Source organism: Lates calcarifer, linkage group LG18 (genome assembly GCF_001640805.2).
Source record: "Lates calcarifer isolate ASB-BC8 linkage group LG18, TLL_Latcal_v3, whole genome shotgun sequence".
Lineage (NCBI taxonomy): Eukaryota > Metazoa > Chordata > Actinopteri > Centropomidae > Lates > Lates calcarifer.
The window spans coordinates 11,227,329-11,254,894 of record NC_066850.1 but is presented as its reverse complement, the minus strand read 5'-3'; the positions used below and the strand labels follow the sequence as shown (position 1 = coordinate 11,254,894).

Genomic DNA, 27,566 nt, shown 5'->3' with positions numbered 1-27,566 from the left:
GACAACACAGGAAAATGACATTTTAATTAAAAAAAAGCCAGCGCTGCAGGAGTACAGTCTCTTTGGTTGTTTGGTTAAGCCTTTAGATTGGATTTGATTTTCTAACGAATCCAATTATCACTTAATTACACTGAAATTAACTGATTTTACTGCAAAATGTCTCCATTTTAAATGCTGATATGGCTCAGCCTTTAAACACTAAATACTTGTACAAATTTCTGGCATAAAAGTAATCATATTTAGGCATATATTCTTCATTGTGGTAAAATGCTATGAACATAACTTAGGCCCACAGCATTTTCTCGAATATTTGATTGATCATTTGGTTTATAAAATGTGAATAAAGAGCAAAACACGTTCCCAGAGCCAATGGTGACATTTTAAAACAGCAATGTTTAAAATAAGCTGCTTGAAAACGTCACATTTAGCTCTGTGAAGCTGTGAGGGACCTTTTTGGACAATTTCAGGGAATTTAATAGGCTAATTAATCAGTTAATTGGAAAAAAAACAGGTAGAATTATGGATAAGGAAAATGATTGTTAGTTGCAGGCCTTTTCATTCTCTAGTTGACCTGGATATAACCCATAAGCATACATAACCAATGACGACGGCCAATTAAGTAGGTATTGTTTCTTTAGTCAGGAACCACTGCAATAGGAGACGAACAGATTCAGTTTACAGGTCAGGAATGTACAAAGTCTGCAAAATGAGGCGTGTCTAGTTTGCTGCTGCTGGCGCAGAGAATAAGCCAGTCGGTGATGCCATAGACCAGGTTAACAAGAGAAAGAAAGGGAGAGATAAGATCTGTATCTGTCTACCACTATGGCAGTCAGTCTGTCTATCAGTTGCCCTTGGAGATAAAAACCATAAGGTCCTTCTCCCACAGTGCCAGATAAGGAAGTTGAAATCTAACCTCAACAGTAAAGAATGAGTTCAGTTTAATGCGTGCTGGGATTCCAGAGAAATTCCCACAGAGTAAATAAAAGCAGTGATAAAGTAATCAAGAAGGCACAAAAACTGGTCTAGCCGGACACATGAAATGGAAAACACCTTGAGAGGGCTGAAGGGTGGGTCAGGTACAAATACTGCGACCATAAATCTATCAGGCGTGGGAGCGAACGGTCAGATCAACAAACAACCTCCCGTTATCACACTCTGTACTGTACACTATGATGTCAACTCATTTGAAAGGCAAACACAGCCTGTGTGTGCTTCGTCTCTTTAAAACCAAGGAGGACTGAGGCGTGTGTTAACAAAAAACCGTCACTGTTCTTCACTGTACAACTTGTGAGGAAATACAGCTTCCTTTTCTCGATTGACACATACAAATAGACAAAGTTCCTCTCATGAATCTGTGACACAGTGGCGATGGGAAAAAACATTAATGCTGTCATGTTACACTGCTGCTGAAATCATAAGCTGATTTACAGACGAAGGCACTGAGAGTGTGGTCGGGTTAAAGCTTTATGATGCAGCTCAGGAATTATATAGTTTTGACATAGGGTTGGGCGGTCGGATTAATATATTGGCCAACGGTGATCGGCTGAGCCCAATTCTTGTCATTTTATTTCGCTGATTTAATGGTCTGCATTAATGCATAAACATTTAATGGCATTTAAACATTTAATCTCTACTTCAAAACACCAGACTACAACAGGTCTCTGAACACACACAACTGTGTTAGCTCATGCAGTAAGAGTGACTGATATCATACAAGCAAAGTAATGAAGTAATTATATTTTTGTTTGACATTTGACATTAATTCTTTTGCTTTTCACCTGACTGTCTGCTGTTAAGTAACTACAGTGCAGTATAGTCTGCATGTTATCATCCTCTCCTGTTTGTTCATTTGGAAGCTACAAGCGGAGGCGTCCTTCATCTGACTCCATTGTACTCTTTCTCAAATAGAGGTGGACGACCATGCGAATATAGCATCAATCTGTGGTTGTTGAACTAATTTTTAACCTGTTGCCCAACCCACAGAGGTTTTCTTTATAGACAGACTTCCTCTCTGCATCAAACTATTTTTACACGGTAATTTTAATTTTACTGTACCACAACTACAAACTATGCAAGTGTACTTGACACATTGGAACTGTAGACTGAGGCTGAGTTTCTTATTGAATCCCCTGTTCTAGAAAAAGTGGAACTGGTTCCAAGAGCAGCTCATGATACACAACCTCAGTACATATTAACTTATTTATGGTCAGCTCCCTAGCGGTTGACTTGCTGACATCCACCAACCCCACAGACACAACACGACCACTAGTTGCTGATCATTTTTCTGTAGATCAACTAATTGCTTAATCAACTAATCTATGCTGAGTCATGACCCACGTGATGATAGCAAAATAAACAAAACAGGATTCAAATATAATATAAATTCTATCAAATCCAGTTGGAGCTGATGAATGAAAACCATTCTCAAACTTTACCTTTTTTCCTTTTTGGGGGTGCCATGTTTTATTTATTTTTGATCTGCATGTTCTACCCCCTAAACTGGAAACTGTAAGTTGCCAATAGGAGTAAGTTTGAGTATGTTTGTGTTTGTTTCTCAATGCATTAGACCTGAAGACATAAAAATCAATGCATGAAATCCTGTTTAAAATGAGTGCAACATAAATAAAATTCATTATTATTACAATGTAGATTAATTTAGGTCAGTGGATGTGTGTCCACTGCAACATGGCTCCCAACATCAGGTCTGAAAGATGGTCAGTATGCCACACAGTAAGACTACAGTCTGTGTGGGTGATTTGAATTGAAGATGAGCTGCTTTGCCTGTCCAGTGTGCATTTGTGTGTGTAGTGTTGCTGTATGTGTGTGTGTGTGCGTGTCCTGGGGGTTGGGTGGGATTACCCTCGAGTGTAGTTTTTTCATGAGACACACACAGACCCACTGGTCAGCGTGACATTTCCCGACAGAACCGCCATTCACATACTGAAAAGGTGGAAGGGCGGGTGGGGGCGACTGTGTGGTATAAACCCTGCTTCAGTCTAGAGATAAATCCTCTTCTGGCCAGACTGCTACATCTCATTTCCCTGTTTGACCATCCACCCGTCCACTCTCTGTTTGTACTCCCTCTGTCTATTTAAACTGGAGCTTATTAAACTTCACTCTCTCACATATAGACCACAGCCTGGGACCTTGATTAAGAATTATGAATGGGTTGGTTGTATAGTGCCACTGACCGTACTGTTACTGAGAGTGGTGGAGCACTTCACAACATTAACATCTGCATTTTCTAATCTATACAAACACACATGAACGCACCATTCTTTTCAGCTAATTTGCACTTTCAATGGCTTTTCTGTGCAGACTTTAAAAAGAATAAAACATACAAAAAACTCTTTGTGTGAACAAATCTAATCGGATGTAATACCCCAATCAATTCTGCAGTACATAATGGGAAACATGTCTATTGTTACCACCACTGCCACTGTAAGGCTGGCAGAATACAGTACTCAGATGACGTGTTTGTAAAGTACTGAGTTGACTGTAAATTGAACTGTAATCTTGGAGCACAATTCAGATCTGAAGTAAAGAATTTTGTCCAAAATACTGTTAAACTCAAACATTGATAATGGTATTGACCTGAAAAGATTAAATTCTCAAATTTCCAAGCCTCCGCCAACTCCAGTACATCAAGTAATCCATTACTGCCTTCATACAAGTACAACCCAAACATGAATACACATCAACTCTCACAATAACCTTCTATTTTTCCAATACAAAACCAGTAATTTCAAACAGCGGTCCCACACATTTTCCCAAAGGACGCGTCCCCTGTCTAGTTGTAATTACTGCTGGCATGTGGGAAACCACCCATTTCAGGTCCAGAGCCGCAGTTTAAGACACCACAGGTCACAACCTTTCCTGCAGCACTGTATGGGCCACATTGTGCATCCACTCAACACACACACACACACACACACAAACACACACTACCATGGGGAATGAGGACCTGTGTTTAAAGGGCCTGTCATGGAAAAGTGAAGGGTCATGGCGTTGCTGTAAGAATATGCAAGAAACTCGTGTCTCACTCACACACACACACACTAAGTGGGCAGAGAAGAATAGCCTGATTCTGTTACAGTATGCTGAGTCTTGGAAGCGTGGAACAAACCAGCTGTGTTTGCAAAGACTGTCTGAGATACTGTGAGCGAGAGCCACTGCAGCAGGCCAGTGTTTAGTCAAGGACCTGAAGAGTGACCTAATTTTTTGAGTTCCAGACATGATAAAGCTGAATGTCTTTGACTTTAACTCAATCCGATGTTCAGTCTAGACTTAATTCTCTCAAGTCTACAGGCAAGGAAGGACTTCACAAACAAATTTAAATCTAGGTTGGAATGCATGATTTTATTTACGGTCGTTTCAGCTCTGGGTGGGGGCCAAAAGGAGCTACAAGGTTTGGGTTATGGTGGGCTCATGTGAGTCCCTGAGGGTAATCACTGGCCTGCTGATCACATTCTTCTGCTTCTGTAGTTTAAGATTTATTGTTTTGACTCTGTGCTTAATTTAGGGACCCGGTATATGCAAATAAGTCACTTTGAATTTTTTAAAGGCTCTATTCTCTTCCTTATTTTAAGGCTTCCATAACTGATACTGATCTGCAACAGAGGGGAAACTCGACACTTCTTGTCAGATGAAATGTAGGCTAAACCTGACAACTGTCGAAAGGGGATTAAGGCACAGACTGGTTATTGTTATGCAAATATTCCTTTAACACGCTCCAAAATTTGCCAAACAACATTGACAATTCTGTCGATTTTAGGTTGGCTGGTTCAGAGGCGAGCCAATTTCAAGCGTAGAACATAAAACTTTGCATGTTTAAAAACCTTAGGGGTCTTCTGGTAAATTCGGCAAAGAAAACAATACACAAAATCATAAGCTTTACAACTGGCTCTACGGTGAATGTTGTTGGGCGAAAGGCAGAGGACACAACAGGTGAGCTAAATCAAAAAGTGATTTAATTTAAATGAATCCAATTTTTTAATACTGAATATATGCCGAATTCAAGTATGACTGCTATATAAGTGTAAATGGCTTTCATTTAATTTCTAACTCATATGTGCTTTTGCTGGTAAGTTAGGGAGTATTGATTTGACAGATTGCTGAATGGAGTTCTGACCGACGCCCCCTCTGAATGAGACAACTGGACGTTTAGCAGCAGTTACACGTCTCCAAAACACACGCAGCTTACAGGGAGATTACATTTAATAGTGTTTATCATTTTTACCTTGCTTTCTGTGACTTTGCCGGAAGGTTTTTTGAAGAAAGAGGTCCTGGCCGTGAAAAAGTACTCTTCGGAGTCCTCCTCCAAACTACTGTAGCCACTGCTCATCGTGCTATTCCACGTCATTTGCGGGGAAAACTTCTCGACTCAAACTTGGCCACATCAAAACCCCCAAAAACCTGAACAGTAGTTAGCTTGAAACGAATCCAGAACACGCTAATCAACCTCCGTCCGTTTGCTTTCACGGGAATAGCTGTTTGCTCAGTATGGGATGATTTCCTGTTTCAAATCCGCTCAACTGTCTCCCAATCCACCTTCCTCTTCTCCCGTCAAACACACCATTTACTCCATTCAAATTCATTCAAATGTTCCCATTTTGAACAAAAAGGTGTAACTATGACTTGTTACAAATACGGATGTCCACCAGCTGTTAATAATTCACCAATACCGGATGAGATAACGACAGAAATCCCGGGCAAGACTACACATTAACGACGCCTGTCCCGTTACACTGCTGAATGTATGGGTCAAACTTATCTGTGTGACAGCCAGCTACAGTAAGGCCCCGCCCACCACAAGCACAACTCCAGCCAACCAATCACATGTCTAATAGTTAATGGGCCACGCCTAATACAACTCGACAGCCAATCAGCGCTTTGATGGCCAGTTTGAGTGGAGCTGAGGACAATTAATGTAGCACATGATTAAAAACTCTGGAATAAAGGATAAAATAAAATAAAATAAATATTCTTATTTCAATTGTCTCTTGCATAACTATCTCCAATTTTTTTTTAAATATGCTCAAGTCTAACATGAATAACGCTGAATACTAAACATCCTGTCATTTCTGTGCCAAGTACAAATTTACATGCATAATTTCCTTCCTCATCAATAAACCCTCAGTAAAGAAAAGGATTTCTGCTGATTGATATTGCGCTGTTTTAACAGGTTATTGTTACCCAGTCAATAGTAAAACGCTGTAAAACTGTACATATGGGTGGTTATGTTTTATCTAAGTTGTCCCTTCCTTGTGTTATCTCTTTAACAGAAGAAAACACACAATGCAACCACAAACTACCCTGAAAGTTCATTCTTGACCCTGAAATAATAGTTTACTGACTGCTGAGGTGATGAAGACTGTGTGAGACAGCTGAAAAGTCCACTGCATAGCGCAGTAAGTGGACCTTGAGCTGGGATTGTTTTGACAATTTTCCTTAAAAACTAATAACAGAACTTTTAACATTATATGATAAAAGAATACCAGATTAATCCTTTAACAGTCTGCAACAGAGTGTTATGTTTCCATGAATGCTAAAGCACAGAGGAGGTTCAAGCTTGCAGTTTTCACCCTCTGCTGACTGTTGAAGTGCCCAGAGGCAAAATGAGCACCTCCTTTCTCCTCACCAGTGGGGCCATGGAGTCACCCTCAGACCTCAGTATATTCATGACAAATGCTTGAAAAACACACCACTGACGAGAATGTCAGTTAACCACATTCCCAAAATAAATGTCAGAGGTCAGTTACAGAACAGCAGCAGCTCTAAAAGATCTGTCCTTGTTTTTATTAACAACCTGAAACACACAGAGTTGGAGCAAACGAGCAAAATCAGCGAGTCTTACCTCAATCAACAGGCAGCAAAGTAACGTTAGCTTTCTAAGTTTTTTCCTCTGCAACATGCTTCTCCTGCAACTAAACTAAAAATACAGACACCAAAGGCATTTAATGGCTACTGCTGCTGGACTGACGCATTGTGTTTAATTACTAAGGCCAATGTACACACCCGTCTCTCTGGGTGGAACTGGCAGACATTTTAAATGCCTTAATGCCGGAGGTATGTGTGTGTGTAGTTCATGGGAGGTGATGCTGGATTCTTTTTTAAGTTTTACCTGATTAGCAACCAATGTCCCAGTAACTACACGTAGGCATTTAAAAAATTAAAACAATGCGATTTTTCAATGCTTGAACAGCCTTTACCTGCAGTGAAGGAGGTCCAAAGCCAAACCACCCCAGCTAGAAAAAGGACAATTATGTTTTTTTTCTTCCATTTTGAATGTGATTACTCTGTGAAAATTAGCTCAAGCCCCCAGAGGTGTTTGCTAATGGTCAGTTTGTTTTGTGTCCAGGTCCTACAAAAGTAAAGCCCCTAATTCACTCAATGAACCTGAGAAGAGGCCTCAGGCAAGAAGATGCTCCTACTGACATCAGACAGCTTTAATGTCCATTTTTCCTCTGCAGGTAAGCCCACTCCTAACTCCTTTAGATTCAAGTATCAAAAGAGAACCAAAGAGAACAAAAAAACTGAGTAAAAACAATATTGGTTTGATATTAATAACCACAATACTGTAAATACCAAAACCATAAATCTGTTTATCTGATTTGTGTTTTTGGACTCATGCAAATGTTTGCTCTGGACAATGGGAGGCTCAGGATAAAATCAGCCAAACCTAAATGAGAAGTCATGTCTCCATGTGGTGTGGTTTGGTCTTACCATGAGGCATGGCTGTGGTACAGGGATGCAGCCAGAGTTAACCTTTAACAGAAAGAGAAGCCTAGCTTTTTGAGGCAGGAAATCCAGAGTAATAAAATGTATGACTGTGTTAGAGCAGAATGGATTTTGAAGGTCAAGACAGATATTTTTGGATCGAAGTAATACTTGTGCAAACATTCAATTGTGACATTGTTTTAGTGAAATAGTGAAATAACTATTGGATGGACTGTCATGACATCTGGTGCACATATGTACGTATGCACCTCTCTGGATGAATTCCTTTGGTGATCTAAAGATTTTTTTACCTGGCGTCATCAGTCTCTGATGCACTTTGTGTTTTTTGCTAATCAGCAAATGTTAGCATCCTAACATTAAATTAAGATAGTGAGAATAGTAAACATTCTACTCCTTATTATCAGCATGTTTGCACTGTCAGTGTTAGAATGCATTTTTTCCAATATGTTTCTCACATGGTTTAATATGAGTGCCTCCAGATGCACCTAAAGGGCCTGTGTGCTGTCGTCATACAGCATCATAAAACATAAAATAGAATTAAAAACGTACTGAAAGCTTATTATACAATATGTTCAGTCAGACGGCAACCTGACCCACTGCTGAGTTTATGTGGGTCGTAAAATGGATCAGAGTTTTACTTGTGTTTTCAGCGGGTGGTGTTAAAGTCTCTTATATTACGCCCAACAACTGGAAGCTATTACTGAGCATAGAGATAATTAAAAGTGCAAGTACCTTCTGTTTTCAGCTACTTGTATGACTTTATTTCCTACAGCACACAAAATTAATGATGTTTAGTATTATATGCTGGTATAACAGCCCACCCAGCTGCAAAAAAATTAAACATAAAAAAACCATCAGCAGAGCAGGTTCGGCTGCAGGGTGAAATCTACAGTACATCTGCACTAAATCAAGCCAAACCCACACACATGCATGCATACATGCATGCAAGCAGCACTGGGGACAACCGGTGGACTAGTTGAGAGATTTTTAGACAGACAGGCTCTAATTTAAAACCAGCGGGGTTAGAAAAGGGACCAAAAATAAATAAGGCACATCTGGGGCAGCCAAACCACAATCTTATCCTTTAAAATACTGCAGTGATCCATCCAATGCGCACACACTCACACACATACACTCCGCAGATAAGCAGGCATGCCACCATCCTGTCCCTAAACTACCCAGTGTGATACAGAAGAAGGGCAGAAAGACAGAAATACACACTTTAGTTTAAGATGTACACTGACATTTTTTGCATTTTTACATTTGTTATCAATGTAATCAATCAAACTCCATTCCTCTCACTTCACACACACAGACAGATCCTGGTCCTTTCTATAAGAGCTGGACCAAGGAGCCGCACCTCGGACAAACATGCACAGATACGCACATTCACAGAGAGGTGTATATGTGTGTGTGGTCACTGGTGTTAATCTGCTGTCCAGTCACTCTGGCCTGGAGCCAGTCTGGTTACACATTACTGACATTCCAGTGCAGGCAGCTCCTGACTAACATACAGACGCTTTACTGTAACTCTGTGACCATTAACACAAAGGCAACAACGAGGAGATTAAAAGGTTAGAACTTTCCCATTGCACAAAAATGCATATGGTATTCTACATGTCATGATTTCATGTAATCATGTTGCACAACTCTCCTCCAGTAAGGCATGATTTATTCACCAAACGCTTCTTTTATGGCCTGAAAATGTGGCCTGTCTGCTAAACCTCAAAGAAACTCTGGATTATCAAAGAAATTCACTGTCACCAGCCTAAAGGCTCAGTTTAGGTGTGTGTGTGTGTGTATATATATATATATATATATATACACACACATGAAAAATTAGGGGCAACATTGCATTTAACTCCATTGTTGCAACATTGCATTCAACTCCATTGTTGGGGGGGGGGGGGGGGACAAAATTATCTGCATAGCAAGGTATAAAATAAGAAAATCTACTGAGGTTTTTTTTTCTGTATTTTGGGTGTACTGACCCTTTAAACCAAGCTTTTTTTTATGGTAAAACCCATAAAGTTGCCTTATATTGTCACTTATCCTCATCACAAGTTAGTCACTCAGGACACTCTGGTCTTCGTGGCCTCTTCTATTTATGTAAAATGTCCTTTAAAGTTGACATTTTAGAGAAACTTTGGGACAACTATGATAAAAACATAAAGAAAAGAGAGTAAAAACTCATGAATGCAGTTGTAGCAGAGGAATGTGGTTCGGTGGTTTGGTCTTGATGGACGATCTCCAGCTCTGCAGTCCTAGTTATACATTACATACATTCCAATGTAATGTATAAGCCTGCAGCAATGGTCAGCACGGAGTTATTTTAAGCATTCTCTCAGCTGTTTTACCTAAAACTTCTTCCTCACACTCAGAAACAGCCAATCTGTCATTGGTTTAGGACTGTACAGGCTAATTGATTCAGTAATTCATTTTTTTTAAAAAAAGGTAATTTAATTGGTTACAAAACAAGCAACTAATTTTTTCCATGATGTCTGAATGAATCATGTGAGTCTTGTGATACATTATGTTGTTTGTATTGAGATCAATTTTTTTAATCAGCTGCGCGAACAAATCACTTAATGGATTCAGATGATGAGCGTCCTCTTTTGGTTCTTGCAGGTATATTTTGCTGCCTATTAACGCATGGCTACAACTATCTTAAGGTATTTCATTAGTTTGAGTTTTCTGAAAGGGTTATAGCCTCCTGTGTTGTCCATGTTCTATTTTTACTCCCTGACAAGAACACGCCTTGTGAGAAACTCTGGTGAGTTTCTGCAGCTGAAGGTCTGGTTAAACATTAATCCAGTTTCAAAGCAGGAGCAGGCTCAAACAGACCTCTAACATCTACGTGTATCCTGGGAGATGAGACAGTAATAGGATAAAGGAGCATCAAAAGCATCAAATGCAGGTGTAAGATAAATTAAACCTAAAATCTATCCACTTCTTTACACCTCTGAGATCATGTAGTTTAGTATGTTTCATTAAAGTACGAACCGAGGTAAATTTAGCATACAATTCTGACTGCCTGGGGGAAGATGGGACATTGGGATAGTGGGAGGAGGTGGGTTGTCGTGAGAAGGGTGAGAAGTCACAGCATGGCAGAAGTTAGGGTAGAAAGCATTAAAAGGTGGGCAAAGGTCAAGGGTCAAAGTTTGAGCAACGTGTCATATTCTGACAAGTTAGAAGAAGAGAGAAAAAGATGGAGAGAGGAGAGAGGGCTCCAATATCCCATCTTTATCAGTCGAGATGCTCTTACCTTGTGTGACTATGTGCACAGGTGTGTGTTTGTACATGTGGTGTGTTTCTGTTTTCTGTGGGTGTGTGTATGTGTGTTCTCCACTTTAAAGGCTTTAGGAGTAATGAGGGTTGTGGCAGTGTGACTACTTTAAAGGTGAGAACCAACAACGACTGAGTTTCTGTTGGGAAATGGGAGTTCCTCCTCTTGACTCAACATATGAACTAAAAGACTGAACTACAACCTGGTCTCTACTTAAAATTAGCTTTAAAAATCTCTTTTCTAAATCACTAAATCATTTTCTCAAATGAAATTTAACATGAAGTGTCCACAACCTTCTCTGGGAAAGACAAACACAACATTGCCTCTGTCTACACTCCCAAATGACAAAACAATGCCAAGAATATGACATATTTTCTGTGTCTGCCCTGGGGAAACCGTCTTCAGCTTGTCAGACTCTACTGACGTCAAGTTTCAATTAAGGTGAAACAACCAAACATGAATAATGTAAAGGTAAGATTAATCAATCAAAAAAATGTAACACAATGAAACGTTAATTACAGAACTTAAAGGCTTGTTTGTAGTGTCTTCTTTCTTTCTTTGGGTTCTGACAAGCTAAACAAGCTAACCTCAAAGATTTGTCACCTCCAATGTTGCTTCTCAGGTTGCACTTGGGCACCTGACAAAGACTGCCATGAATAAACAGCCAACCAACAACAAAACAACATATTTCCTGCGCCTGCATGAAAGGTAATGACTTCTTATCAACAATCTCCATGTCACTGGAGGCCGTATCAAACACGTTCATCATACACACACACATATGCCTAGAATATAAATTGAGAATATGATGACGATGAGGGTGAAAAATAAGTTTTAATGGAGGATTCATGAGGCTGAACAGTCAGTCAGTCACTGCTTCTGCCATATGGCTCTTGGTTACAGACGTTCAGCTCTGATCAAACAATGCTTTGATGCACTAGGGTCTATTAAAGCAGTGTAGAATGTATTCCTGCAGGTTGAAACAAATACCAAGATTTCTTCAAGTGCTCTTCAACTGTGGTCTGGTAATACTCAGGTTAATAATGCCTGAAGGGGCAAACATCACATATTCGATAGGGAACACTAAGAAAAAGCTTAAGGACATGGAAACAGGAAGCGGTATGAGCTCATAGTAATGCAGCACACTGTGGGGCAATAGTGGACCTATGACACCTGTGTGTATAAGTGTGTTTGTGTGTGTGTGTGTGTGTGTGTGTGGACTCTTTTGTTGTGGTGTTACAGGTGATGAATATCCAACCTGAGCTCCACGTTGCCTCAGGGGCCATGAAACTGATCCACCAATTGTGTAAAAGCCTTTGAATTTTCACACATAATGTCCATGGAGATTTTATTGTGTGCAGGTAACGGCTGTATATTTTTGGATTTCAGATGCTGATAGACATTATTTTGTGTGCATGTGTGTGAGAGTGTGCCCCATGTATCCTGTGTTGTCCCCCCCGCCCCCGGAGGCCCAGTATTTCAACCTTGACAGACAAAACACTGAGTGTCTCGTGATCAAAGAGCGGAGGAATGCTGTCTGAGGATCACACGCAGCCTCGGTGTATCACATAATCACAGACAGACAGCGAGAGGAGGGATGCAGGCTTTAAGTCAAACCCTGCAGCCCTGTAGGTTACACTGCAGCTGGGGGAGCAGAATTACACGGTGATGAAGGTTAATGTGGGAGCACCAGGGCTGAAAAAGCAGCATGAAAAGAGCTATAAGTAACCACATTTAACCAACTTATAAATAATTGTTTGGTAGCAAATACATTTAGATTTATTGTTTTTAGGTACATGATAGATATCAGAACAAGACAATGAGTCTACAGCCATGCTAGCATCTCTGTGAGGGTGTACTTAGGCATAGCGAGGCTTTGAGCTAAATACTAACATGAGGATGCAATGACTAATATGCTGATGTTAAGAGGGTACAATGTTTACTGTCTGCTTGTCAGTACTGTCACTTTTATTCACCATGCTACAGGCATGGCTCTATGTATGGTGATATCCATGTATTATTATGGACATCTCAATCAGAAATGGTTTTACATGTTGGCAGTGAGGTTCGTTGAATTCATTTGTCTGATAGCTAAATGAGCTATAAATAGGGACAGTGAGAAGGAAACAACACCTGTGCAGGCCGGTTAGTTGTATGACACTGCTGATAATATGCAGTGCGATAAGCTAGCTTAGACAAACACTAAAGATACCAACCTCCTGCGTGTACATTACATTATTGTCCCCTATCTGGAAGAAGTTTGCAGAAAGGATAAACTGAAAAAAAGTTAGGATTATATGCCCAAAAAGTGCTGAATGCACGTGTTCGAAACCAGTTTTTAGGCTCACATGAATGCTTACTCAGCCCAAACTGCACAGTCTAGAAAATATTTTCAAATTGATGTGAGTTAAAGGAGCATGGGGTCATTTAGAGGAAATGGTGCTATCATAAAAAATAATATTTTTTTGCTGAATACTGAATTAAATTATTTAAAATCTAACAGGATAAGGAAACACAGCTGGTCTGAACTCACAAAGTTGAAAGGGGCTGTTTTTGCTGCTGCAGCAGCAGCAGCAGCAGCACAACAATGTGAGAGAGTCACCAGCCAAACACAGACACACAGCATAATTCAATTCAAGGAGATTTATTGGTGTGATAAGATTTTCTGACTTTGCCAGCACAGTCTTTCTCCCTCTCACTGTCTCTTCTTTTTATACAGACTTGAGTTGAACTCAGTTTAAAATAATAATCTTTCATATGAATAAATTAAAAATATAAAATGTAAGTAAGCACAGACATATGAGCTCTTTGTTTATTGTTTAACTTGAGATTTTGTATTAGCAAAACACAAATAATGCTTCTACTTTTTGTTTATATGTCTCCTTTTCTGTCTGTTGTTTCAGTCTGAGGTCTGTCAGTGTGCATTCAGCTCGACAGTGTATCTATGTTTTACTTTATTTTACAGTGAGGTCAGTGTTTCGCAGCTCTGTGAAAGCTGTATGAATGGTGAATGTGTGTCGTTCTCCAGTGGAGCTCTTACCCCGGCCGATCGGTATCTGAGGTCGAGATTGCCCGCCTGGTAAGGACCGGATCCAAGTCAAGAGCAAACAAACATACACTGCACATGCACACACACACACACACACACTTAGAGGGGAGTCCGCTGTAGCGTCCCACCCTGATACAGATCTGTGTTTTCCTTTGAACCTCCCACAAACTAAGCAGAAAAATTACTTACAATTTGCTTTTGCAGAGTTCAGTTTATGTCTCGATACACTGATCCTGACTCCTATGCACGTGCACGAGATTAAACACACTTCTATTTTGTGACATAAAGTATTAAAGCAGTCGCATTGCTGTTAAATTATTATTGCAGATTTGAGTGCTGGCACATAGCAACAAAGATAAGAGGTCTGCTCCTAGAAGAAGCTTTACTGAGTTATCTGGATAAGGTGGATGATGTCAAAACACCTGATCTGGGTTTAACTCAGAAAAGTTGTCCAGATAACCCAGTAAAGCGGCTTAAAAACAAGCTTCTGCTATTGTCATTCATTTCTGTATATATGTTGTCACATGACCGCACAAATGTGAAAAAAGCTGTTTGATCGAGGGTCTTAAAGTAGTAGCCCAGGGATTATGGTTTGCCTTTGTCATTATTACTTTAGATGTGGGTTATTAAACATTTACATGAGTGCATTCTTGGAACAGGAGACACCAATATGTATGCAAATATAAAGGAGGAATATTATACATCTGAGGAGATGTTAATACTGAATGCATGTGCAATTGTTATTGCTATTGCAAAACAATATTGTAATAGAAATGAAAGCATGAAAAAGCACTTACCAACATTTAAACAAATCCACAATCTTTCCCTAACCTTTTCTCATCAAAATGTAATTGGGAAAGCAAATTCAAAGTAAATACACATCATTTTCAGGATGCAGTGTTGCTTTGTTAACAGCTGGAATCTATTGTAATCAAACAGAATACTTATGTTCTCGCTCTAACATCTGTACAGTGTCTGTACAGTATATTAAAGTAGAAGAGTGGAGGTTTAGTTTGAGAAAGGTTTGTCAAAGCTCTCCTTTCTACTCAACAGAGAAGAATGATAAATAAAAATGATCAATAATTTTGTCATTTTTGGGATTTTAAACTTGAAAAATCAACTTGAGTTCTAACTGAGTTTCTAGTCATGCTGCACCACTGAATTCTGCAGGTTATAATGACAGGAAAGATCTACTGTTTATGTATTTTTCTCCTCTTGTCACTGCGGTATGTCCACATTTTTTTATTGGAAAGGCCTTTTAAAAGTAATATGGTAATATAGCAATATGGTAGCAGAGATAAGAACATATGAAAACAATTCATTCAAATGCTACAAAACCAAAAAAAAGGCCAAAAAAAAAAAAAAAAAAAAAGGCAGAGATGATTCATTAACCTGGAAACTCAGTAAAAACTGTCACCAGAGACTCCTGAGGTGTAATCTGGGGCTCAGCTGGTGAACGCTGTTACTCAGCTTTAAAATGCGTTAGCTGCCATGCTGGGACATGTTAGGAGCCAAAAAAAATGAAGGAAATCAATGGGACTCGTCTGTTGTTGGGTATCTAAGCTGTCGGCCGGTGTCCTGTTTCTGCAACAGGCAGCTGATGATGAGGGAGCTTTGTCTGTCAGACCCGCATCTGAACCAAGGAGTTAATCCTACACAATCCACAAAGATTACAGTGTTACAGTGGCTGCTATAGTTCATCCCTCTGTTACTGCGTCTGTACTGTCTCACAGTCTCTTTGTACAATGTGGGGGATAAAATTATTTTTAAAAAAAAACCCTGATAGCATGTCAAATAGTAATCCACGGTCCTAGTCCTGGTCCTGAACTGTGTGTAAACCCCTCTTGGACTGTAGGTTTTGTGACACCACCATGTGTGTTTGAGTGTTTTCTCAGAAAGAAGCAATTAATGGAAGTTTTATTTCAATACGTCTGTTATTTTGAGGCCATAAATCTTTGTGGTTTCCTGTTGTTTATTCTTCTTATTCATGCAGCAACTTATAAATGCTGTTCCTCATTGTAGTATGTCTATGTTTGACATGTGTTATTATAATGTTCAGTATTGTTTTCTTTGGAACATTTGTTTTTAATTTTCATGACCAATGCATACGGACGTCAGGAAACAACTGTCTGGTGTCTTACGTACGTTTGTTTCTCTTGAATAGTATTTTCTTCCTTTGATTTCTTCTTCAGTGGTTTTAATATATTTTGTCATTAAAGCTAAATGATGCTTATACAGAGTGAGTAATCTAAAACAAAGACACTTGTGGCTTTACCAGTCTGGCATATTTTGTGTCTGTGGAAATGCTTGGAGCTTGACTAAAATTCAAAGCAGCATGGACTGACGTTTGTCTTTGTTTTTTGTACATCTAGCACACACAGATCAACATTAGCATTCACTTAGAGTTAAATTTCTGGCCAACTGATGAATGTAAGTCCAGTATTTATTCTCCTTTTTGCTCTGTTTTTGGTCTCCACCACCTCCTGAGGGAAATATGAGGCTCTTCAGTTGCTAAATTCTCCACTATTTTCACAAGCTAGTTGCTAACTTTATCTGCTGTTCGGTCCAGTGGGTTTTTAGAGCTTTACTCACTGAAAATAGCTTCCTTTTGCAGCTGAAAACAAAGATATAGCCCCCTTTTCAAACTAGACAAAAATCTGCTAACATCCACTAACATCTGGATTTTGTCTTCAAAGGATTCAACTAGTATTAATTTCTGGGTCAAATGTCTCTGCTGTGGTCATGGCCATTTATCAGCAACAGCTCAGATGAAAAGGTAAACTCATCTACCAGCAATGGGAAAGGAACCAGCCTTTTTTGTTGCAGGTTTATGCATGTTTAAAAAGCCTGCTTATACATTTTAATTTTGGTGTAAAAAGACTATATGAAAGCAGTGTCAGTGAACAAAGACATAAAAGTAAAGTTGTGGGCCAAAATAATGAGCAGAAATACACTAAGACAAACTCCACAGAGATGAGGAGAAATGCAAAGATGGTGATAATTATCTGTGAGTTTGTGCCTGGAAGTGGCCCCACTCACATTACACCCAATGATTTGACCCATTGTTAGTATAAAAATAATGATTACTGCAGCTTTAAAATAGTTTGGTCGGCTTGACAAGTGTTACTTTTCTTTAATTATGTTTTTAAGGGTAGCTGCAGTTTAGTTTTGCTCATCTTAAAAATACCTCACCACTTTAAATCTAATATAACACAGAATAAAATCAGCAAATCAGAGTGTGAGGTGTTGTTTAAGGTGATGCATTTACATTACAGTACAGAAGTTTAATGCAGTTACTGCCAGCTGCAGCAGACAAGAGCATCTGCTAAACGAATATAACTCTGAAACCTGATAAGCCAAAGACATAACTCTCAGACAGCAGCTAAATTATTCCTCTAAAATGAAAACTTCAGTTAGTTTGTCCATCCTGTGTGCGTGTGTCTCCCTGTCTGCCTCCTTCTCTCTACAAAACTACCATTAGGCTTTTATGTAAACATGTTTTATCTCAACAAGTTAGATTTTCCCTCATACTCTTCCTCCATTTGCTCCTCTGTGTTTAGCAGGTAAGGCTCTGTTTGTATTTTCCTTTAACACAATGGGCGGCTGATTAGAGGACGGGAGGAAAGGGAAGATTAAGAGGAGATACACGAAGAGGAAGAGAGGTATGATAAGCAGATGGTGATGATGTTTGTTTACGGGAAGAAGAGTATGAAACCAGATGTTTGATAGTGAGGGGAGGGGATGGGCTCAGGGAGATGCAGAAATCCAGATCCAGTATCATTTTTCAAGTAGCTACATATGAGTAGCAGCAGTTGGGGGTTAATGCCTTGCACAAGGGCCCCACAATTGTACCTTTAGTGGTAGTTAAACTAATCACCTCCCACTCATAAGACAAAGTAAAAAAGGATTTGGACACAGAAATAACTTTTCTTTACTGCTTGGAGACTGTGCAGTTTTTATTTTGTGTCCAAAAAGTCAAAATATTCCTTCAACCTACAGCCAAGAATTTAAAATAATGTACATAATAATTTCTAATAATATCATAAATAATGTATAAATCATCAAATTCAAACATGAAAATGACATGAAACTTCAATCAAAACAGTATTTGTCTTTCAAATCTTAATTTTTTTTGAGAAAACATTTTTTGCACTTAAAGAACCTGATTCCAGACTTATATTCAGAGTAATACCACTGTGGTAATAAAACTGTGTGTGTGTGTAGTTTTAGCTGTGCTGTAAGGTTGTGTGGAGGTGAACCATCTAAAATAACATAGTGTGTGCTTTTCTTTTAACCCCCAGATGATTTAGGGGCGGCAGTTCTGAGATTTAGACTGATTGACCTGAGTGTGTGTGTGTGTGTGTATGTGTGTGTGTGCCCCACCCCTGTAAAGTTGCTGAATCTCTACATTTCGGTGCCACAGCGATGTGTTGGTTTGATATTTTTCCTACTGAGAAACAGTTAGTGGATGTGTAGAGCAGATGTTTGTTTTTTTAAATCTAGAAACACACACAAAGAGTTTAGAGGAGGATAATGATTAAAGACGAGCTCAAATTTGTAATTTTCTAGCTGTTTCATCTGAATCTCCAGGAGACAGATCAAAAATGCTGACTCCATCTGTCTGTCAAGGAATTACTGTAAATAAATTACAAACAACCCCCCTGGAATCAGCTTTCTTTCCATGTCCATGAGTGTCTATGCAGATACACAAAGACTGGACACGAGTAAACACATCACATTCACAAAAACCCAGTGTAAGATAAGCAGAAGTGCATGTGCAGGTCTATCAAGGCGTTTAGAGTTTAGGCACTGGGCGAGAGGTGGGGTACACCCTGGACAGATCGCCAGTCTATCGACACGCTGACACACTGTACACTTAGAGAATTTAGAGATATCAGTTAACCTGCATGTCTTTGGACTGTGGGAGGAAGCCGGAGTAACTGGAGAGAAGCCATGCAGGCACAGGGAGAACATGAAATATTTCACATATTAATTAAGCAGAGGTAACATGTTCTCACTGTAGAACATGACCACAGCGATGGCTCCATAACTGTGTGGTTTTTAGCTTAGCTTATCTATAATAATACGTACAATATAACATATAATGTTATCACAGTCCTAACTATGTAAACATGCTTGAACACAGCAGCTGTCTCTGTACTTTTCTGTCTGAAAACTACAAGTGGACACACATTTATCTTGACTAACATACGAAGGCTTAATTAAACCCAGTAGTTTTAGCTTCTATTTTGCCTTCTAGGAGGATTGTGGATACAAATGCAAGCAATCACCTCAACCACTGCTCAGTCCAACCCTTTGCCTATAATGACAGGTGACATAACAGAGATGAGTCATGAATACAAAGTGAGTCCAAACAAGGTGAAACCATTAACTAAGATTTAATAGTCAACATGTTTATGGTCAGACTCTGTAAGAAAGAGCATATGAGGAAGCGAAAGAATGAAAGACTGTCTGGACAACAACATATTCCCACACTGGAATATGTTTTCTCAGGTTATAAAACTGTTTGTCTTGGTGGTTTTTGCTTTTGTGTGTATGAGTGTGTCTGTTCACTGTAGTGTGAGCCCCGTCCAGTCCTAACCTCCTCCTGTTAATGAGTAACCGTAAAATCCAGAGGGAAAACACATTAACATTCCTTTTTTTCTTCTTTAAATTTACTTTTCTAACTTTTAAAATATTATCTCGTGCTTTCTCTCAGCTCCTTCTTGTTGAGGAAAGGATATTTGCTTTGTTTCTGACCACTGAGACTTCATTTCTTAAAAAATGTTGATTTCAACTGTGAAAACACTGATGTAAAAGGAAGGAGGTTAAGAATAATACTTTTAAAAAAGATATCTTTACAACAATCGGATGTATGGCCATGAAATTTGGTACAGACATTCATGTTTTTCCAAAATAAATAAATACTTAACTGATCCAGGAACCTTTAATCCCTCCAAAAGTAATTTCTACTCCTTTCTCCAAATGAATTTCAATTACTGAGTCTGACTCGTGGCTCTTTTCTTTTTGGTACACCACATTTTAGACACCATCATCTTTTAGGTTTCATAACATCCTAAAATGCAAATCACAATACTTGCTAATGTTAGCATGTTTTGAATGCTAATAAATTATCCATACTTGACAAAAAATAAATAAATACTTTAAGCATGTTACATGTCTTTTATCTAGTAAATATGAATATGTACAACAACTGCAACTAGTAACAGTCTTTTCAAAGATATAAAGAATGCTAATCTAATGTGCTAAATGCTAAACAGCTTGTTAACATGCTATCTAGCATCTAGTAGAGGTAGATGGCTGAACATATCTGATTTTTGCACAATATTGTCTCAGTCTTTTCTGTACAGTTACTCGTCTTTACACTAAGACCTGCTGTTTTCTGGTGAGGTCTTTAATCGGACAACAGTCCCAGGCTCAGATAAATTATCTCCTGCTCTGACCCGTTAATGAGCGTCCATTAGAGCCAAAGAGAAAACACATGAACATTCCTCTCTGTCCGGTCTCCCTGTTTATTCTCCCTCCCTCTGCTGTCTTTGTCTTCTCTCCTCCGCCTGTGTTTGTCTTTCCCAGCGGACAGGAAGTGGAACCTCGTGACCAGTTAGCCTCTCTGTTTCTCTGTCAATCATTTACCCCCTCTTCTTTACCCAGACCAATCACAAGGCAAGGAGAGAGGAGGAGGAACTGTTACGCAGACCATACAGACATTCAGGTGGTGGTTTACCAGTGGAAAAAATAGTAAAATAATATTTTATTTCTTGGAGTTACATTCCCTCAAACAAGGACGGCAATGTAAATAAATAACATGGGATCAGACCATTAACAAGGAATGAAATTTGTCTTTTATCAAAAAATAAAGATAAATTTGTAGTTTCATGATTACATACGATGATGCAAAATCTGTCCATATAAATACAGTCACTTTCCAGAGCTCAAGAGTTCTCGTGTTCATGTGCTGCAGATTCAGGCCAGCTGATTGAATTGACTGGTGATTATATTACTGAGCCAGTGCTATAGTTAGTTAAACAGTTTGAGGTTTGTCTCTGTACTGACGCTAACAAGGTTTGATGGCCCAGATTGACGTCAAGCCTCAAATTTTTATCCTCATTCTCTCTGGCTCTCGGTTGCTCATGTATCGTCTTATTGTATTAAACAGGTTTTAAAGTACACTGAATACTACTATGGTGCAGCACATACCCAGTGATGGAGGACATACTCTGATTACCACATTGTAGAAATACTCTGTTACAAGTAAAAGTTCTGCATTCAAAAGTACAAAAATAGTATCAAAATATTCTTCAAGTAACAAAAGTAAAAGTACTAATTTTGCAGAATAGTCAGTCTCAGTATATTTTTTCTATCATATTATTGGATGGTAACTACTGATGCATTCATTGCAGCTGATATTCAGCTTAAACTATAATCATGCATAATAATTTATTTGCTGATAATATTTTGTGTTATTAATCTAAATCTGCAAAGTTGTCAAATAAATGTAGTGCAGTAAAAACTAAAACATCTCTCTCTGAACTGTAATGGAGCAGAAATATGAAGCAGTAAGTACTGAGTAGATGTACTTAGTTACTTTTCACCTCGCTGTGGTTAATGAGAGGTAGTCATATCTTTCAGTACCTACTAACCTACTTCTTCTGATTGCCAACACAAACACACTCACACTAACAGCAGGACTAATATTACAGTGCATGCTAGTAGAGTAAATACCTCCATACACTGGCTGGCTGCCCTGTGAGATCACTTTCACTGTGATAGCTGACACAGGAACTAAAGACAGCACTGCTGACTGACTTATTTAAAGCATTACACACATACAGAACTCCACCCTAAATGTCTACAGTCACAGTTAAAATAACAACTCAATGATTCACTGACTCAGATCCAACTCATGATAATGTTATGTATGAAAAAGAAAAGGACTAATACAGTTCAATATTACAATATATGCGTCTAAAGATCTAAAACACAGGTGTATAATTTGTATTTTACACTCAGTTATCAGTGTACGATCATTAATATAAACAGATAAAATGAACACAGTTTGAATCATTATCTTTCTGTGACAGTAAAGCTGACCTCTGACCTACAACATGTCATCACTTGTCATAATTAGTGTATGAATTGTGGCCAAAAAAAAGTGTTTTGTGAGTTCACAGTGACCTTGACAATCCTTGAGTCCAAGTGAACATATGTACCAAATGTGAAGAAATTTCCTCAAGGCGTTTCTGAGATATCACGTTCATGAGCACAGTTAGCTACATGAGCTATAGAGAGGCCTATTAGTGATACCAGGGTCATTAGAGTTCATCCTCTGGGGAACATGAATGTCACATAACGCAGATGTTTCAGTCAGGACCAAAGTGGTGGACTAAACAACAGACAGACACTGCCATTGCTGTAGATGGCTGAAAAGTATGTGGTAAAAAATGGCAGTTGCCTTAGCAACCAAGTATAATTGTCTTACTTGCTGTAGGTTCACAGTCTGTTCACAACACACAAAGAAACACAACTACACACTAATTCTGTTCACTCTTACTGAAACACATGAGAGCTTATGACTGTCTAAGGGCTGCACATCATGTTATTATCTCTGACATTTGATTTCTCCACCGCAAACCACAGACAGACAGAAACACTGTGAGAACTGTGAGGAAACACAGACACTGTTAGAGACGATTCAGCACTTTTTAAAATGAGGAGAAACATGAAGGTAGAAACAGTGTAAAAAGAAGCAGATGGGAAATTAACATTTTTATCAATGTTACAGCCAAACAGAAGAGAATATCAACACTAGTACCAATAATACTCTAAACTAATCCTCAAACAGCACCAGCTTTAGCACCAATATAACAATAAGTCCTCAAACCAAACCCTGGTGAATTCATTTCTCTGTTTAAAGCGCCAAAACATGTCAGTCTTTCTATTTCCACTGTCTGTTTTTATTCATTTATTTAATTTATAGCATCAAAATGTAACTTTGCTCAGCAACATCGGCCTCTGCAGCCACAATCCTGCTGTCACTGTAACAAACACACCAAACTCTGTTTATAATTCTTGATATTTTTAAAGTTTCCTGGCTGGATATCAGAGATGAACTCTGGTTTTTAATGACTTCTAAGTCTTTATAACTGATCTACAGTTCAGCATTACTCTTGAACTTGCTGGACCTGATTTCAGCAGCCATTGAATATCACTAGCTATACAGTATACACATACATCCTCACTGTGTGCTTTGCCCACATGTCCTACAGCTGACATCACCCACACACACACACGCCCACATTGACCTTGTTGAATCCAGCTGCAAAACCACAAAAAAATAAAATAAAATTATGAAATAACCATCACCTAAAAACCAACAGCACTTTACTCAGCACTACTCAGCACTATAAGAGTGTGTTCAGCATCGGTTTGAAATGTGCTGAGCTGATCCTCCTCGTGCTGGATGAAAAAAAAAAAAAAAAAACCACATCAGTGTTGACGAGCCAGGCTGCACTCACTGTAAATATTAAAACTGGTGTTACTGCCACATGGGATGTAAACACTGAGGGGTAGGGTTGTGGTATTTTAGCTTGGGTCGACAAAATATAAGATGATATTAAAGCTATAAAATGTCCGATTCCACTCATCCGTCTACTATATAAGAAATACACGTGTAGTATTGTAGAACAGCCTGGTGTGCTCTGTAAAAACACTTTAACATGAACCAGACCTGCTACACACCCAGCTGTCTTCTAGGAATTACACACACATACACACACACACACACACACACACACACACACACACACACTATTCTTGGTGGATGATGCATAATGGGTGTGAGTGTTTGTACCGACTTGGGGTCCAATGTTTTATCAAAGCAGAAAGGAATCTGACACATTACAGAAAACACACGTCAGAGCTCACACACGTGTTATTATCTCACTGTCACAGTCATCACATGATCCTAATGATTATTTTCATTGTCAATTACTCAGCCTGTTGTTTTTTTGTCTGTAAAAAGTCAGAAAACATAAAAAAATGTTCCTACAGCCCAACTTAGTAGCTTGTTTTGTCTTAAGTCAAAAACCCCAAAACTATTCATTTATTATCATATTAGACAAAGAAAAACAACAAATAAGAAGCTGTAAAAATAATTAATCAATTATTAAAACATTGTTTCTGCTCTACATGGCTGCATTATTCTATTTGTCTCATATTGCTCTCACTTTACACAGGTTTTTGTTTTTCTGACCTTTCCTAATATTTTTTGACAGAAACAGTCTACATGAAGTAATAATTATTCTTAAGATAATACAGAAAATATTTCACTGTTTTTGTTTTTACTTTGTCTGCGCTGCTTGTGCTGATGTTTCAGGGACTAAAATATCAGACCACAGCAGTCACATTAAAAGAGTTCACTAACAAATGTTTGACCACAGCGCCCTCTAGTGCTCATGCTCTAATACTACAGTAACAGGACACACACACACACACACACACACACACACACACACACACACACACACACATTTTCTGAGCTAAAATTCAGACTTGAATTTACAATACTATTCACTATTATTGTGTGTATATAATTTTCATATTTAGTTATTTTGCTTCCAAGGTCAAGGATGAACTCTAAATTTCTACTTTTCACCCAACATGGAGGAGGAGTCCTTAAAGTGCCCAGGAAAAAAAAGACAACTGGACAAACTCCATGTGTCGAGAAAGATCATGTGACACAACTGAAAGCTCCAGAAAAGCTACTAAATGGTCCTTGTTGTGAAATGGTTACTATTTAAATGCAACCAGTACTCAGTTCACAGTTTATCAGGGTGGAAAAGTTTCTTCCTAAATAATATTTAATGCATTACTGGACACCAAAAACCACAATAATAAAATAAAAAATATGGAAATTAATGTATATTGTAATGTTTTTACTAACATCAGACATCTGCTGCATTGTGGTGTTAATTACCTCTGTTGTAAACATGTAAACAAAGTGTAAATAAAGTGAAAATAATCTACTTCTGATGCTTTATATAACACAGGAAAGAAAGAGAAGCAAATAAAGACGATGCCTGCACACAAACTCACACACACACTGCAGTGTAGTGGTGTACTCACATGAAGCTGTGTGTTGTTGTTGAGCTGGTCCTGACTGATGGGCGAAGCCGCAGGGTGACAGTCCAGTGACACTCGGTCCCGACAGGCAGCGTGGCACGAATATTTACAACCTGCAGAGACATGAATGGATGAATTTACTGATTGTGGAGAAGGAAAGGTTTATTGTCAGTGTGAGGTACGTGCAGAGATACATGTATGCACACACGCAATGACACTATTGTACGTGTGTCGATATCAAGAGATTATTTGCATATACGTTATAGACAGAGTCTGTCAGTTGAAGTCAGAGTTATCTTCTGCAAATGGAAACCAACAACATGCAAATGCTGACCAGTGTGACCCCTGAGGGGAAAAAATATGAACAAGGAAAATGGGTCAAAAACGAGAGCCTGAAGGGCAACGTGGAGGCTTTAAATGTGACTGTTCTCTCTTAACCTCTCATATAAGATTTCTTTGATATGAAGACAAAATTGTGTTAGATACTCCAGTGACTGACAACCTGTGGGTTAAATGAAGAGTCATTAAACATGTTTAAATTTCCCAGACTCAGACTGACATGACATTATAAATTCACCCTGTTTCTCCACTGTGTAACTAGTGCATTCTGGGATTTTAGGCCTGAATATGAGCATAAATTAATAAAAAGGTTAAGAAACGCTAATTAAGACAATTATAGGACACCAAGATTTCAGACAGATGCACAGGAGAATAAGTGGTCAGTAAAAAATATCAAACATATTTCCTTCACAATATCAACTAAATTCAGGAGGAAAAATGTGACTGAATGGGATAAACACAAGGTTTAGGACTGTTAACATTACTGACAACAACAAATATGACAGCTGATGGATCTTCTTAGTTATTTATAAAGCAAAAAAAAAAAAAAGTTAAAAAACATAACTGAGGAATTATTCAATATAAAAATTAATCCTTAGTTGCAGCGTTAATCATTTGAACATATCACACTATAATTTTGTCCATGTTGCCCACCCATAGTTCATTAGTTATAACTTCTAAGTAGTATCAGATCGACACACACACACACACACACACACACACACAAAGATAACAAACAAGACTGGCCACAATCCAGCAGCACCATTAAGCATCAAAATAACTCCATCAGAGAGGATGAGGAAGCTTTTTCACTCACTTCCTCTCAACAAACAAACATCTCAAACACTCCGACAACACACACAAGACACTAACACAAAACTGCGTGCGTGTGCGTGTGTTTTCATTCCCACAATCCTACCTGTCGACTTCTTTCTCATGTGCTGTCCGACTTTATCCGACAGTTTGCACATGGCTGCTCCCATCTCCCACCTCCATCACACACACACACACACTTTATCCTCACTTAGATCGACGACATCACCTCACCTCATCCTCTACACACACACACACCTCCACAAACAGAGGAGTGAATCTCTCTCTCTCTCTCTCTCTGCAGTCTTTGTCAGTGTTTCTCGGCCGAGCTCTGCCTCTACGTTCAGTCTCTGCTCAGACTTCAGATACTGATTTGCGTAGCCACCATTCTCCCTGTTTCCCTGTCTCTCTCTCTGTCTCTCTCTCTCTCTGTGTGTGTCTGTGTTGTTGTGCTGAGTGGGTGATTTAACAGTCAAATGGAGGCCACAGTGTGATGGACACACAGACAGGAGAGGGAGGGAGGTGGTGGTGGTGGATGCAGGACTGCTGACTCAGTCATCTACAATCACTCTCTCCTCTCGTTGCTCTCTTACCGTAGCTTGTTATAACTAGTGTGTGTGTGTGTGTGTGTGTGTGTGTGTGGTGTGTGAGTGTGTGTGTGTCTACCCAGTTTCCTGCTATCACTCACTCTCTCCATTCATGCATCCACCCTGTCATCCATCCATATCCCCTCTGACAATGAACCTGATCCACAGAGGAAGACAGGGAGAGCCCTCCACATCCATCTATTCACATATCCACAACATCATGTCACTCTGTGGCTGGTTATTTTTGAATGTGGAAACACAATATTTCAAAACTTCAGCACAAAGTCAAGAGAGAAAAGATGAATTAAAGCTGTGGTATTCATGGTATCCAGAGGATGATCCCCGACTTTGGGATTCCATTTAAATAGCATGATGTTTTGCATGTCACGTCTTCAGGTTTTACACTTTTCACGTGTCATTTAATGTCGTTTTGGTTACGGTTATAATGACGTGGAGTGAATTTACATGTGAGTAATGACTTAAAGAAATTAGCATGTTCTTCATACACCAGGCAGTGACTTTTCCTCCACCGCCATTTACTTCTGTGTAAAACACATCCATAGAGTGATAGTTAAAGACATAATCATAAAACAGAAAATGTACTTTTAAT

At 38.9% G+C, this 27,566-nt stretch overlaps 1 protein-coding gene across 2 annotated transcripts in view; it reads right to left on the bottom strand.

Annotated features, from left to right (window-relative positions):
• rassf3 (Ras association domain family member 3) overlaps positions 1-27,566 on the bottom strand; it is a 65,688-nt gene that overhangs the window by 29,527 nt on the left and 8,595 nt on the right. The window contains exon 2 of one of the 2 annotated variants that reach the window (XM_018694938.2): positions 25,221-25,330. In XM_018694938.2, the coding sequence (XP_018550454.1) occupies positions 25,221-25,330 (110 nt within the window). Of the gene's footprint in view, positions 1-5,239; positions 5,760-25,220; positions 25,331-27,566 lie in introns of those variants that run through there. The other variant, XM_018694939.2, reaches the window with a different exon arrangement.